The sequence below is a fragment of the Anomaloglossus baeobatrachus genome, chromosome 1 (genome assembly GCF_048569485.1).
Source record: "Anomaloglossus baeobatrachus isolate aAnoBae1 chromosome 1, aAnoBae1.hap1, whole genome shotgun sequence".
Taxonomy (NCBI): domain Eukaryota; kingdom Metazoa; phylum Chordata; class Amphibia; order Anura; family Aromobatidae; genus Anomaloglossus; species Anomaloglossus baeobatrachus.
Genome location: NC_134353.1, coordinates 508,338,640 through 508,351,051, shown reverse-complemented (window position 1 = coordinate 508,351,051; position 12,412 = coordinate 508,338,640). Strand labels below are relative to the sequence as shown.

At 50.2% G+C, this 12,412-nt stretch overlaps 1 protein-coding gene across 2 annotated transcripts in view; it reads right to left on the bottom strand.

Annotated features, from left to right (window-relative positions):
• The window catches only part of ECPAS (Ecm29 proteasome adaptor and scaffold), a 286,613-nt gene that overhangs the window by 120,987 nt on the left and 153,214 nt on the right, over window positions 1-12,412 (bottom strand). For both annotated transcript variants that reach the window (XM_075316050.1, XM_075316054.1), the window contains 5 exons: window positions 10,707-10,830; window positions 10,414-10,559; window positions 3,530-3,584; window positions 2,768-2,882; window positions 2,440-2,508 (listed from right to left, as the gene is read on the bottom strand). In XM_075316050.1, coding sequence (XP_075172165.1) covers window positions 2,440-2,508; window positions 2,768-2,882; window positions 3,530-3,584; window positions 10,414-10,559; window positions 10,707-10,830 — 509 coding nt within the window. The remainder of the gene's footprint in view (window positions 1-2,439; window positions 2,509-2,767; window positions 2,883-3,529; window positions 3,585-10,413; window positions 10,560-10,706; window positions 10,831-12,412) is intronic.

Genomic DNA, 12,412 nt, shown 5'->3' with positions numbered 1-12,412 from the left:
AGAGGGCGGGGCGGCAGATGAGAAAGGGCGCAGCGGATGGAAGATGGGAAAGGGCGCAGCAGGTGGAGGAGCGGCAGAGGATGGGAAAGGGCGCAGCGGATGGATGATGGGAAATGGCGCAGCGGATGGATGGGAAATGGCGCAGCGGATGGAGGAGCGGCAGAGGATGGGGGGGGGGGGGAGGTGAGATGGGGATACCTACCTTACAGGATGGATCTAGGCAGCAGGATCACAGCAGACAGAAGAGGCAGCAGATGAAGGAGGCAACAGATCGAGGAGGGTGAGAGGGGGCAGTAGATGGAAAATGGGAGAGAGCAGGCAGCAGATCGGGGAGGGGGGCAGAGTCTGATGGGAGAGAGAGATGGCACATGGAGGAGGGGGGGCCCCGGGGGGGAGGGTGGCTTGCAGCACATGTAGGGGGAGGGTGGCTTGCAGTACATGTGGGGGGAGGGTGGCTTGCAGCACATGTGGGGGGAGGGTGGCTTGCAGCACATGTGGGGGGAGAGAGCCAGCCACCCTCCCCCCACATGTGCTGCAAGCCAGCCACCCTCCCCCCACATGTGCTGCAAGCCAGCCACCCTCCCCCCACATGTGCTGCAAGCCACCCTCCCCCCACGTGGGGGGAGGGTGGCTTGCAGCACATGGAGGGATAGGAGGTGTGGCGATGGAGAAGGGGCAGCCGATGAAGGAGGAGGCGGCGGCGGCCGCCGATCGGGAACAGTGGGGGCCGATTCGGGGGCAGCAGCGGCTGAAAAAGGTGTGTGCGACGGCGGCGGGGAGAGTGGTGGATCGTGAGCGGCGGCGGGGACAGCGGTGGAGCGGGAGCATGGCGCCGGGGACAGCGGTGCATCGGGAGCAGCGGCGGGGACAGCGGTGCATCGGGAGCAGCGGCGGGGACAGCGGTGCATCGGGAGCAGCGGCGGGGACAGCGGTGCATCGGGAGCAGCGGCGGGGACAGCGGTGCATCGGGAGCAGCGGCGGGGACAGCGGTGCATCGGGAGCAGCGGCGGGGACAGCGGTGCATCGGGAGCAGCGGCGGGGACAGCGGTGCATCGGGAGCGTGGCGCCGGGGACAGCGGTGCATCGGGAGCGTGGCGGCGGGGACAGCGGTGCATCGGGAGCAGCGGCGGGGACAGCGGTGGAGCGGGAGCATGGCGCCGGGGACAGCGGTGGATCAGGAGCGTGGCGCCGGGGACAGCGGTGGATCGGGAGCAGCGGCGGGGACAGCGGTGGATCGGGAGCAGCGTCGGGGCGATCGGGGACAGGGGCGGGCGGCGGGGACAGCAACTTACCGCTCTCCTCGGCTTCCAGGGACGGTCACAGGCCGCAGATCCACATTGATTGGAGAGAGCGGTCACAAGACCGGTCTCTCCAATCAGAGCTGGGGGCGGGTGAAGCATCGATCACCCAGCTCCAGCCAATGGCCAGTGCTACAGCAGCACTGATCAGGGCTGGATTTCAATGTTCCAGCCATTTTCAATGGCTGGAACATTACAGTGGCTGTAATTGGCTGAGCGGCGTTCGTCAGCCAATCACAGCCTCTGTAGGTTCGGGGAGGAGGCACCACCCCTCCTGAGGTCAGGCAGAGGTCCCCTCCTTCCCGAATCTACCGTTTAATTAAACAAATTTCACTCCCCGGGGCTCCGGGACCGCGATTTCGCCATGACGTACTGAGTACGTCATGGGTCGTTTAGCACCATGTCATGACGTACTCAGTACGTCAAAGGTCGTTAAGGGGTTAAAACTACACCATGCAGACCGGTAAGTGATACATTCATGAAATCAGGCTTTCTTGCCTTACATTATGTCAATCTTAGATTACATTAATAAAAACCTGCTGACAAAATTATTTTAAAATGGTAAAGATGGCCATATACTAAAATAGAAATAGACCGTTTTACTCAAGTTTTGCAGAGACAATGATATTTTTCCATTTGGTTGCCGTTACTGTTTTAAGGTAAAAACAGTAAAAGGTACCGTCACACATAACAAGATTGCTAGCGAGACGGTTTTTGTGACGCAGTAGCGATCCCGTTAGTGATCTCGTTATGTGTGACATCTACCAGCGATCAGGCCCCTGCTGTGAGGTCGCCAGTCGTTGCAGAATGGTCCAGGCCATTTTCTTCAAAAGCGATGTCCTGCTGGGCAAAACACATCGCTGTGTTTGACACTGTGACAGGGTCACAGACAGTGACTGCTGAGATCGTTATACATGTCGCTACTGCGACCTGTATCGTTCCTGCATCGTTGGTAAGGTCTGACTGTATGACATCTCACCTGCGACCTGCCAGCGACTTACCAGCGATCCCTATCAGGTCGCATCGTTTTCGGGATCGCTAGTAAGTCGTTGTGTGTGATTGGGCCTTAAGTGCAGCCATATTTATTGTTTGTCCCCTTGAAATTAGGATTTCAGAAGATATAACCTAAATAGAAACGTACCCATCCGGAGCTTTGCCGATGGATGAGCCTTGAAATACCTCAGTGTCTCCAGAAACTTCATGTTTAACCCTAAAATAAAGCAGAAAAGGTGACTATTGTCTACTTTATAAAAAAAAGACACAAAAATAATGATAACAATTAATGATTATTCTGCTCCTGTTGTAGGATTACTACCTATGACGTCATTATTAGTAACAACCATGCACAAAATGCAATATGTACACACAGCTGCAGAAAATTAACTATGTTATAGCCATTTGATGAACTATCACTATAGCATTGGCAATATCAGTTATACACACACTGAGAACACAAGGAGTCACAGTACCTTTTCCCAGTCATGAGTGTGTCCACAAGTAAGGACACCAGCTCCTGTTGGTCTTGTTCACTGCCCAGTTCATATACCAACCCAAGACCTTTCGATGCAACATCCTGGCTAAGTTCTGCAACAGATTTTGTGCAATTATCAAATATTTTCCAAGGAGTTAGGCTGATAAATGGACTGAGACATTAACAGTATAAGCGTCTACAAAAACAGTACCCACATTTCAGGTTCTCCAAAAGATGTATGGATCGTTTTATAGGTCAGCTACGACTAGTTCTAACTGTATTTAATATTGTTGGTCACTGCTTCTGGTTTTCCAGGTTTAACAATGGAGAAGTATTCAAAAAATAAGATCAAATCTATACATCTCTCTAATATTTTATCTATAGTTGATTACACTATAGTGCTGATGTTTAACCTACACTAAAAATGGTAAAATATATTTTCAAAATCTTTCTTCTATGCCAAGTTATGATCACTAGCCCTGAAGCCTACTCAGATATTGTACCACTCACATCAGTGCTGTCATGAAGACCTTAGGTGGACTGTAAATGATCAAAGTACAATAATATGTGCTTGCTACCTGGATTGGATAGAGGTAAATGTACGTAGATGTGGGGACATTGCTGTATATAGTGATTTGGAGTGAATACTTGTGTAAATAATCAGATCTGTTACATGTACCACTTTACATTTTTCTATAACATTTTATTCAACCTATAACTTTGCACTGAAAGAGCCAATTCAAGGCACAAGGATACATACCATCATTATCAGAAAGGACAGATATAAAGGCACTTTGGATTTCTTTGAGCTTTGACTGTAAAAAAAACAGAAGAGAAAAAAGAGAATTTTGTTACTTACCGTAAATTCTTTTTCTTACAGTTCCGTATTGGGAGACCCAGACCATGGGTGTTTAGCTTCTGCCTCCGGAGGACACACAAAGTACTACACTTAAAAGTGTAGCTCCTCCCTCTGAGCTTAAACACCCCCTGGTAGCCAGTCCTAGCCAGTTTAGTGCAAAAGCTGAAGGAGAATAGCCACCCACAAGTAGAACCGAGTAAGAACCGGAACAACCGGAGACTCTGTCCACGACAACAGCCGGTGATAACACACGGAACAAGAAAATTGCCAACAGGCAACAGGGAGGGAGCTGGGTCTCCCAATACGGAACTATAAGAAAAAGAATTTACGGTAAGTAACAAAATTCTCTTTTTCTTTATCGTTCCTTTGGGAGACCCAGACCATGGGACGTTCCAAAGCTGTCCCTGGGTGGGAATAAACAGAAAAAACGAAGAAGTAGGCGGAGCCTAACTTCACAAGTGGGCGACAGCCGCCTGAAGGATGCGTCTGTCCAAGCTCGCATCTGCCGAAGCATGAGCATGCACTTGGTAGTGCTTCGAAAAGGTATGCAGGCTAGTCCAAGTGGCAGCCTGACAGACTTGTTGAGCCGTAGCCTGGTGCCTAAAAGCCCAAAAGGCACCGACAGCTCTGGTCGAGTGTGCTTTGATCCCTGGCGGGGGAGGCACCTGAGTACTCTGGTAGGCGTCCGAAATGGTCGATCTAATCCAACGGGCCAAGGTCGGCTTAGAAGCAGAGAAACCCTTGCGCCGCCCTGTGGTTAGCACAAAAAGAGAGGTGCACCGCCTAAGCGCAGCGGTGCGAGACACATAAATCCGGAGAGCACGCACCAGATCTAGAGTATGCAGCGCTTTCTCAAAGCGATGAACAGGGGCCGGACAGAAGGAAGGCAAGGAAATATCCTGGTTAAGGTGGAAGGGAGAGACCACCTTAGGAAGAAAGTCCGGGATCGGACGGAGAACTACCTTGTCTTGGTGAAAAACCAAAAAAGGTGACTCCGAGGAGAGCGCAGCCAAATCAGAGACTCTCCTGAGAGAAGTTATGGCAACTAGAAAGGCCACCTTTTGAGAAAGACGATACAAAGAAACCTCCCTAAGGGGCTCGAAAGGGGGTTTCTGCAAGACCGTGAGGACCAAGTTAAGGTCCCAGGGATCCAAGGGCCGCCGATAAGGCAGAATGATGTGAGACGCACCTTGCATGAAGGTGCGGACCTGAGCCAGCCGGGCGAGACGCCGCTGGAACAGCACTGATAGAGCTGAGACTTGTCCCTTGAGAGAGTTGAGGGACAGTCCTAGCTGCAGACCGGACTGTAAAAAAGACAGAAGGGTCGGCAACGAGAATGGCCAAGGAGAATGGCCGGAAGAGCGACACCAGGACAGGAAAATTTTCCAAGTCCTGTGATAGATCTTGACGGAGGAAGACTTACGGGCCCGAGTCATAGTGGAGATGACTTCAGGAGGAATACCAGAAGCCGTCAAACTCCAGGACTCAAGAGCCACGCCGTCAATTTGAGTGCCGCAGAATTCGGGCGGAAAAACGGACCTTGCGAGAGCAGGTCTGGACGGTCCGGAAGATGCCACGGCATCTCCACGGACAGTTGGAGCAGGTCCGGATACCAAGCTCGCCTGGGCCAGTCCGGTGCAATGAGGATGACTCGACGGCCCTCCATTCTGATCTTGCGCAGGACTCTGGGCAAGAGAGCTAGAGGGGGAAACACGTAGGACAGACGAAACTGGGACCAGTCTTGAACCAGAGCGTCCGCGGCGAAGGCCTGAGGATCGTGGGAGAGAGCCACGTAAACCGGAACCTTGTTGTTGTGACGGGATGCCATTAGGTCCACGTCCGGAGTGCCCCACTTGCGGCAGATTGACTGAAACACTGCCGGGTGCAGGGACCACTCGCCACCGTCCACGGATTGACGGCTGAGATAATCTGCCTCCCAGTTTTCTACGCCAGGGATGTGGACTGCAGATATGGTGGACTTGGAGTCCTCCGCCCATTGAAGAATGCGTTGGACCTCCAACATTGCCAGGCGGCTGCGTGTCCCGCCTTGGTGATTGATGTAGGCAACCGCTGTCGCGTTGTCTGACTGGACTCGAATGTGCCTGCCCGCCAACAGGTGGTGAAAGGCTAGGAGAGCTAGAAGCACAGCTCTGGTTTCCAGCACATTGATTGAAAGGGCTGACTCGGACGGAGTCCAAATGCCCTGTGCTCTGTGGTGGAGATGTACCGCTCCCCAGCCGGACAGGCTGGCATCCGTGGTGAGAATCACCCAGGACGGAGTCAGGAAGGAGCGCCCTTGGGACAGGGAGAGGGGTCGAAGCCACCACTGAAGAGAGCTCCTGGTCCGTGGCGACAGAGCCACTAACCTCTGTAAGGAGGAAGGCCGCTTGTACCAACAACGGAGAATGTCCAGCTGCAGAGGACGCAGATGGAACTGGGCAAAGGGAACCGCCACCATGGAGGCCACCATTTGACCCAGCACCTGCATCAGGCGCCTGAGGGAATAACGGCGGGGCCTCAGGAAAGAGCGCACCGCTAGCCGGAGAGACTGCTGTTTGATTAAGGGCAACTTCACAAGTGCCGGCAAAGTCTCGAACTGCAACCCTAGGTACGTGAGACTCTGGGTCGGAGTCAGAGTGGATTTGAGAAGATTGACAATCCACCCGAATTGGGCTAGGGTGGCGAGAGTGAGCGAAACACTCCGCTGACAGTCTGCGCTGGATGTACCCTTGACCAGAAGGTCGTCCAGATAAGGAAGCACTGCTAACCCCTGGAGGTGCAGGACCGCAATCACTGCCGCCATGACCTTGGTGAATACCCGAGGGGCCGTGGCTAACCCAAAGGGGAGAGCCACGAATTGGAAATGATCCTCTCCTATCGCAAAACGTAACCAACGCTGATGTGACACTGCGATTGGCACATGTAGATAGGCATCTCTGATGTCGATGGACGCCAGGAACTCCCCTTGGGTCATAGAGGCAATGACTGATTGCAGAGACTCCATGCGAAAATGCCGCACCCGGACATGCTTGTTGAGAAGCTTGAGATCCAGGATGGGCCGGAAGGTACCGTCCTTTTTTGGAACTAGGAAGAGATTTGAGTAAAAACCTCTGAACCGTTCCTGAGCGGGAACTGGGACAATCACTCCGTTTGCCTGCAAGGACGCCACGGCCTGCGAGAAGGCGGCGGCCTTGGAGCAGGGGGGAGTTGAGAGAAAAAATCTGTTTGGAGGGCTGGAAGAGAATTCTATCCTGTAGCCGTGAGATATGATGTCTCTCACCCACTGATCGGAGACTTGCTTTAACCAAGCGTCGCCAAAGTGGGAGAGCCTGCCACCAACTAAGGACGTGGCTGGAGCGGGCCGAGAGTCATGAGGAAGCTGCCTTAGTGGCAGAACCTCCTGCGGTCTTCTGCGGACGCGCTTTTGGGCGCCAGTTGGATTTCTGATCCTTGGCTGAGTTAGCGGACGAGGCGGAAGGCTTAGAGGATGACCAGTTGGAGGAACGAAAGGAACGAAACCTCGATTGATTCCTACCCTTGGCGGGTTTCCTGGTCTTAGTTTGTGGCATGGAAGTACTCTTCCCGCCAGTAGCTTCTTTAATGATTTCATCCAGCTGTTCACCAAACAGCCGTGAACCAGCAAAAGGGAGCCCAGCAAGAAACTTCTTGGAAGAAGCATCTGCCTTCCACTCTCGAAGCCACAAAATCCTGCGGATAACAAGAGAATTAGCTGTAGCCACCGCAGTGCGGTGAGCAGCCTCTAGCATGGCAGACATGGCATAAGATGAAAAAGCTGAAGCCTGAGCAGTTAAGGTAACCATCTCAGGCATAGATTCCTTGGTGAGGGAATGCATCTCCTCTAGAGAACCAGAGATGGCTTTGAGAGCCCACACTGCTGCAAAAGTCGGGGAAAACGCGGCCCCCGCAGCTTCATACACAGATTTGGCCAGAAGGTCAATCTGACGGTCAGTGGAATCCTTAAGTGAGGTGCCGTCAGCCACCGACACAACGGTCTGGGCTGATAGCCTAGACACCGGAGGGTCTACCTTTGGGGAGTGAGACCACTCCTTGACCACCTCAGGTGGAAATGGAAACCGGTCATCAGAACCACGCTTTGGAAAGCGTTTGTCAGGGCAGGCCCTGGGTTTGGTCACAGCGGTCTGAAAACTGGAGTGGTTAAAGAACACACTCTTCACTCTCTTAGGCGAGGTAAACTGATGTTTTTCTGTCAAAGAGAGTTGCTCCTCTGACACTGGCGGATTGAGATCCAGCACAGAATTAATAGAAGCAATCAAATCACTAAGATCTGAGTCACCCTCAGAGAAATCGATGGGATACATAGCCTCCGAGCCCCCAGTGAGGGCATCCTCCTCATCTTGAGAGTCAGCTCTTGAGACAGAGCCGTGGGATGGGGAGGGGGAGGAAACCCTGCGCCTTCTCTTAGAAGGACGGGGTCTGGGATCAGATGATGATGAATCCTCCGTGAGCTCCGATGGACGGAGGTCAGAGGATAGGAGTCCTCTGTCAAGAGTATTAGAGGCACCCTGTGAGGGAGGCTGATGCATACTCATCAAAGTCCTGGACAAAAGTCCCATGGACTCAGCAAATGACTGGGATATGGACCTAGAAAAGGACTCTACCCAGGCCGGGGGTTCAGTCACAGGTGCAGCAGCAGCCTGAGAGACCACTGGGGGTGAGACTCCAGGCTGTAGCACCGCCAGGTTAGAGCAACCATCACAGTGTGGATAAATGCTCGGCTCAGGCAGCAGGAGCTTACATGCAGTGCATGCAGAATAAAGCTTTGGAGCCTTGCTCCTTGTGTGACACATGCTGCTGGAGTGGGGGCTTTGCAGAGAATGAACCCCAGGGAGAATATACAGAGGTCCACAACCAGAGACCGGCTGTGGCTTACCAGACCGCTGAGCACGGTGTTGTGTGCCCTCCAGATCCCGAAGCCCGGTCCCCCAGTCGCAGCACCTCAGCAGAGATGCAGAATGCAGGATGTCCCAGAGCAGAGTGAACTCTGCCTGAGAAATGGCCGCTGGAGCGAAGAGAGGGGGCGGGACTAGGGGCGTTCCTATAAAAGAGCGGGAACTGGAGGGCTATAGAGACCTGCAGGGAAGGAGGGACGCCCCAGCAGTGGGGATTGTCCCTCCCCTGTGTAGAACGGCCGCCGGGAGGAGCCGAACCTGTCCCTCTGCATGAGTGACATGCGAGGGCAGGAAAATGAAACTAGGCCTCCGGCGAAGCCGGGGCCTAAATTTAAGCGGCGAGGCCGACAAGCAGGCACCATCGGCGCGGTTCTCAGGCAAAAGCTAGAGAACCCGCCGGAAAAGTTAAAACAATCACATACAGCATACTCTCCCCTTACAATAAAGAACCGGGACCCCCAACATAAACGTCTCAGGTACTTAGCTACTGAGACGCAGGGCCATGTCCCTGGGGATGAGTGCTCCGGTCCAACAGAATCCTCAAGGGGCTGTGGATGGAGACCGGACTCCTGCCAGGCATGGAGACCGTGCTGGCTCCCACTTCAAGCCAGAGCCCAGAAGGGATGGTGAAGGACGCGGCATGTAAGGCTGCAGCCTTGTAAATCAACCTTAACAACACCGCCGACACAGTGGGGTGAGAAGGGACATGCCGGGAGTCCAGACATGGACCCGCTTTTCTTCAAACTCTTTCCAAAAGTCAAACAAATCAGATGAGAATGCATGTGTGGATGTATGCCTCCTGACACAAAGCAATAAACTGGCTAGGACTGGCTACCAGGGGGTGTATAAGCTCAGAGGGAGGAGCTACACTTTTAAGTGTAGTACTTTGTGTGTCCTCTGGAGGCAGAAGCTAAACACCCATGGTCTGGGTCTCCCAAAGGAACGATAAAGAAAATTAAGCTGCAAGTGAAACATATAATAAGTATGAACATACATGCGGTATTAATGGTGGCCGTGCACATGAAATTATTTTCACAAAACTGCCAATCTAATGTGTATGGTGGTCTCCAGACTCTCCCCCAATACAAGGTTTCAAAGTAAAGGATTAAGAGTGTATAAATTAAACATGACCACATGGCGAATAAACTGCCAATGGGGGGTCCATATCGATGGAAGTTCGATAACCGGCACCCCCACTGATCAGCTCATGGAGCTCCGTACACTCACACAGTGGCCAGATCTGCAACACCACAGCTCTGGACACCATAGTCTCTACTCTTAGGTATTGCAGCTCAGCCAACATTATCACTAGAGATTATTTGACTCGTGGAGGTTTGGTTTGGCAGGTTCATTCGGACTTTAGATAAATTTCTGCTTTGGACCCGGACTTGACCTGAACCTCATTGGAAGTCACTGATTGGGTAGTTCAGTTCTCTACCCACATACAGCAGGCACAAAGAGAGCACTTCAGGGGAGGGAGGATGGGGTTTTGTTTTTTTTTGTGCACACGACATCCGATAATGCCATTTTTACCCCCAGTTTGAGCCATCAAACACAAGCAGCTTGCCGTGGGCTGAGCATCGAGCGTACCCGAGCACAGCGATGCTCGATCAAGTGGTTAGCATACATAAAGCACCCAACTCCGAACTCGAACACTGTTTTTTTTTTTGTAAAGTCCGTGTTCGATACAAACGCCGAACTTTACTGTTTGGATTCGCTCATCTCTAATTTCAACGTCTTTGGTTTCTCGGATAATATTTGCATGTGAATGAAAAATAAAAACATATACAGTACATATGTACAATATAATGTATACAAAGCCAGATTATAATAGATTGTTGCCTTATTACCAACCTTTATTTCCTGGTGGTTGCTCAGTTTCTTCACAAGAGATAGCAGCCATATACAGGATGCCTGTCTGACATGTGGATTCACACTGACAACATGCTTGTTGAGAATCTGGTCCAACACCCATGTAACAACATCATTCTCTTTCACATCTAGCGTAACAACGACAAACAAGAATTCAAGTTATACAGATAGAAGAGTAGCATATACAGAAAGAAAAGAATGTAAAAATGTATACAAATACAAAAAACTTGTTCAGTGCTTAGGATGGCCGTGCACTAATAGTACACCTCAGTTACCTGCACACGGTTCATAATCTTCCTCAGCCACCATCCAAACATCACGGGCGGCCGTGGACTTTGTGCCGACAGCTGCATTTGTTATGGCCTCCCCTATAGTAAACTGGAGCTCAATCTGCTTTGCCTAGAAATGAAGATGATATTTAATTTTAACTTGTATTTCTTAGGGCCCTTTGAGTAATATCTACCAGTAAAGGGAGTATTTGAAATCATTAAAAAAAATTAGCTAGTACGTGTTTAACACTAGAAGTCCCAGGAATTTCGAGCTCCATAGGGTTCCAATGGTAGAAATGTTAAATGACCCCTCTCTGGGACTTCTAGTGTTAATAAGTTTAGAGAGATATTAAATAAGATAAAAACAGAAATATAATACAAAGAGCAAGACATTAACTACATTTAATTCATTTATTTATTTTTACATCAGCTGCAAAGTGGGAGACTGCTAGATGTGGATACAAAATAAAGCAGTGTTATTCTACTAGCAAAACATAGACTAATGTATAGGGATCATAACAAAAAACATAGCACTATTTATCATACAATCACTTCCAGTATTAAATGCTCTAGTGGTGTGTACAGCAGTCATATGTCCACGTTAAGACATTATAGCTGAAGGCTAGTAAACCAAGATAGGAAGTAGTTGCACAAATGGGCAGGTGGTCAATTAGGTATTACTCAGTTGTTTTTTTAGGACACTTTGATCTTTGAAAAACAATTTGAAGAGATTAGACAATGACTGTTCAAACCAAGCGCAAGAGCTTTATGCATCATTGGAAAGGCCAAACAGTTCAGTGCACCTTCCCATCTACGAGTTTTCGATTCATTTCCATCCTTCTATAGGCTTCTGTAACCTCAGATGTGTAAATCGGAATAGGGGCTAGGAGATAGACATAGATGCAAAAAGTAGATGGGAAGGTGCACTGAACGGTTTGGTAATGCAAACAATGCATCAAGCTCTTGTGCAAGGTTTGAATAGTAATTTTATGAGGTCAGTCTCTCCTAATTCACCGAGTAATTCAACCCCAAACAAAGTGATTAAAAAGTCAAGATTTTTGCTTAATAGAGCACTGAAAGCATGAGGAAATGTAGCAGAATGCTACTCGGGACATGTTATGCTTAAAGTACCTCTCCAGCGGTTTCCCCTCCCCCCTGAAGTGATGCTTTAAAATTTAAGTCCCCGACCCTGGTCTTAGGCCATGTGCACAAGTTGCATTTTTCCTTGCGTTTTGGTTGCATTTTAAACTGCACTGTGTCAATGACAAACTGCATGCTTTTGCTTCCCCAGCAAAGTCTATGAGAAATCAATTCCATGTGCACGTTGCAATTTTTTTTGTCAGCGTTTTGTTTGACAAATATTTGTCAAAATCTTTGACAAAAGAAAAGCAGCATGTTCATTCTTCACTGCGTTTTGTCAACATTTTCCACCCACATTTACTTCTCAATCTGAAAAAGCACTGTCCAAAACGCAAACAAACCGCAGTGAAAACACGGTCAACACGTATGCTTATTGATAGCGGGTTTTTGTTATTTTGCTACTCAAATGCAGTGTTTACAATTGGCAAAAGTCTACCAGAGGATGCAGTTTTGTTGTAAAACCAGAACCCAGAATGTGCACATATCCTTATACTCACCCTCTGGCATTTTCACTTTTTTCGGCGTCACTCTGGTCCCACAGTGCCATCTTGTAATTGTAACTTCTGACTGGC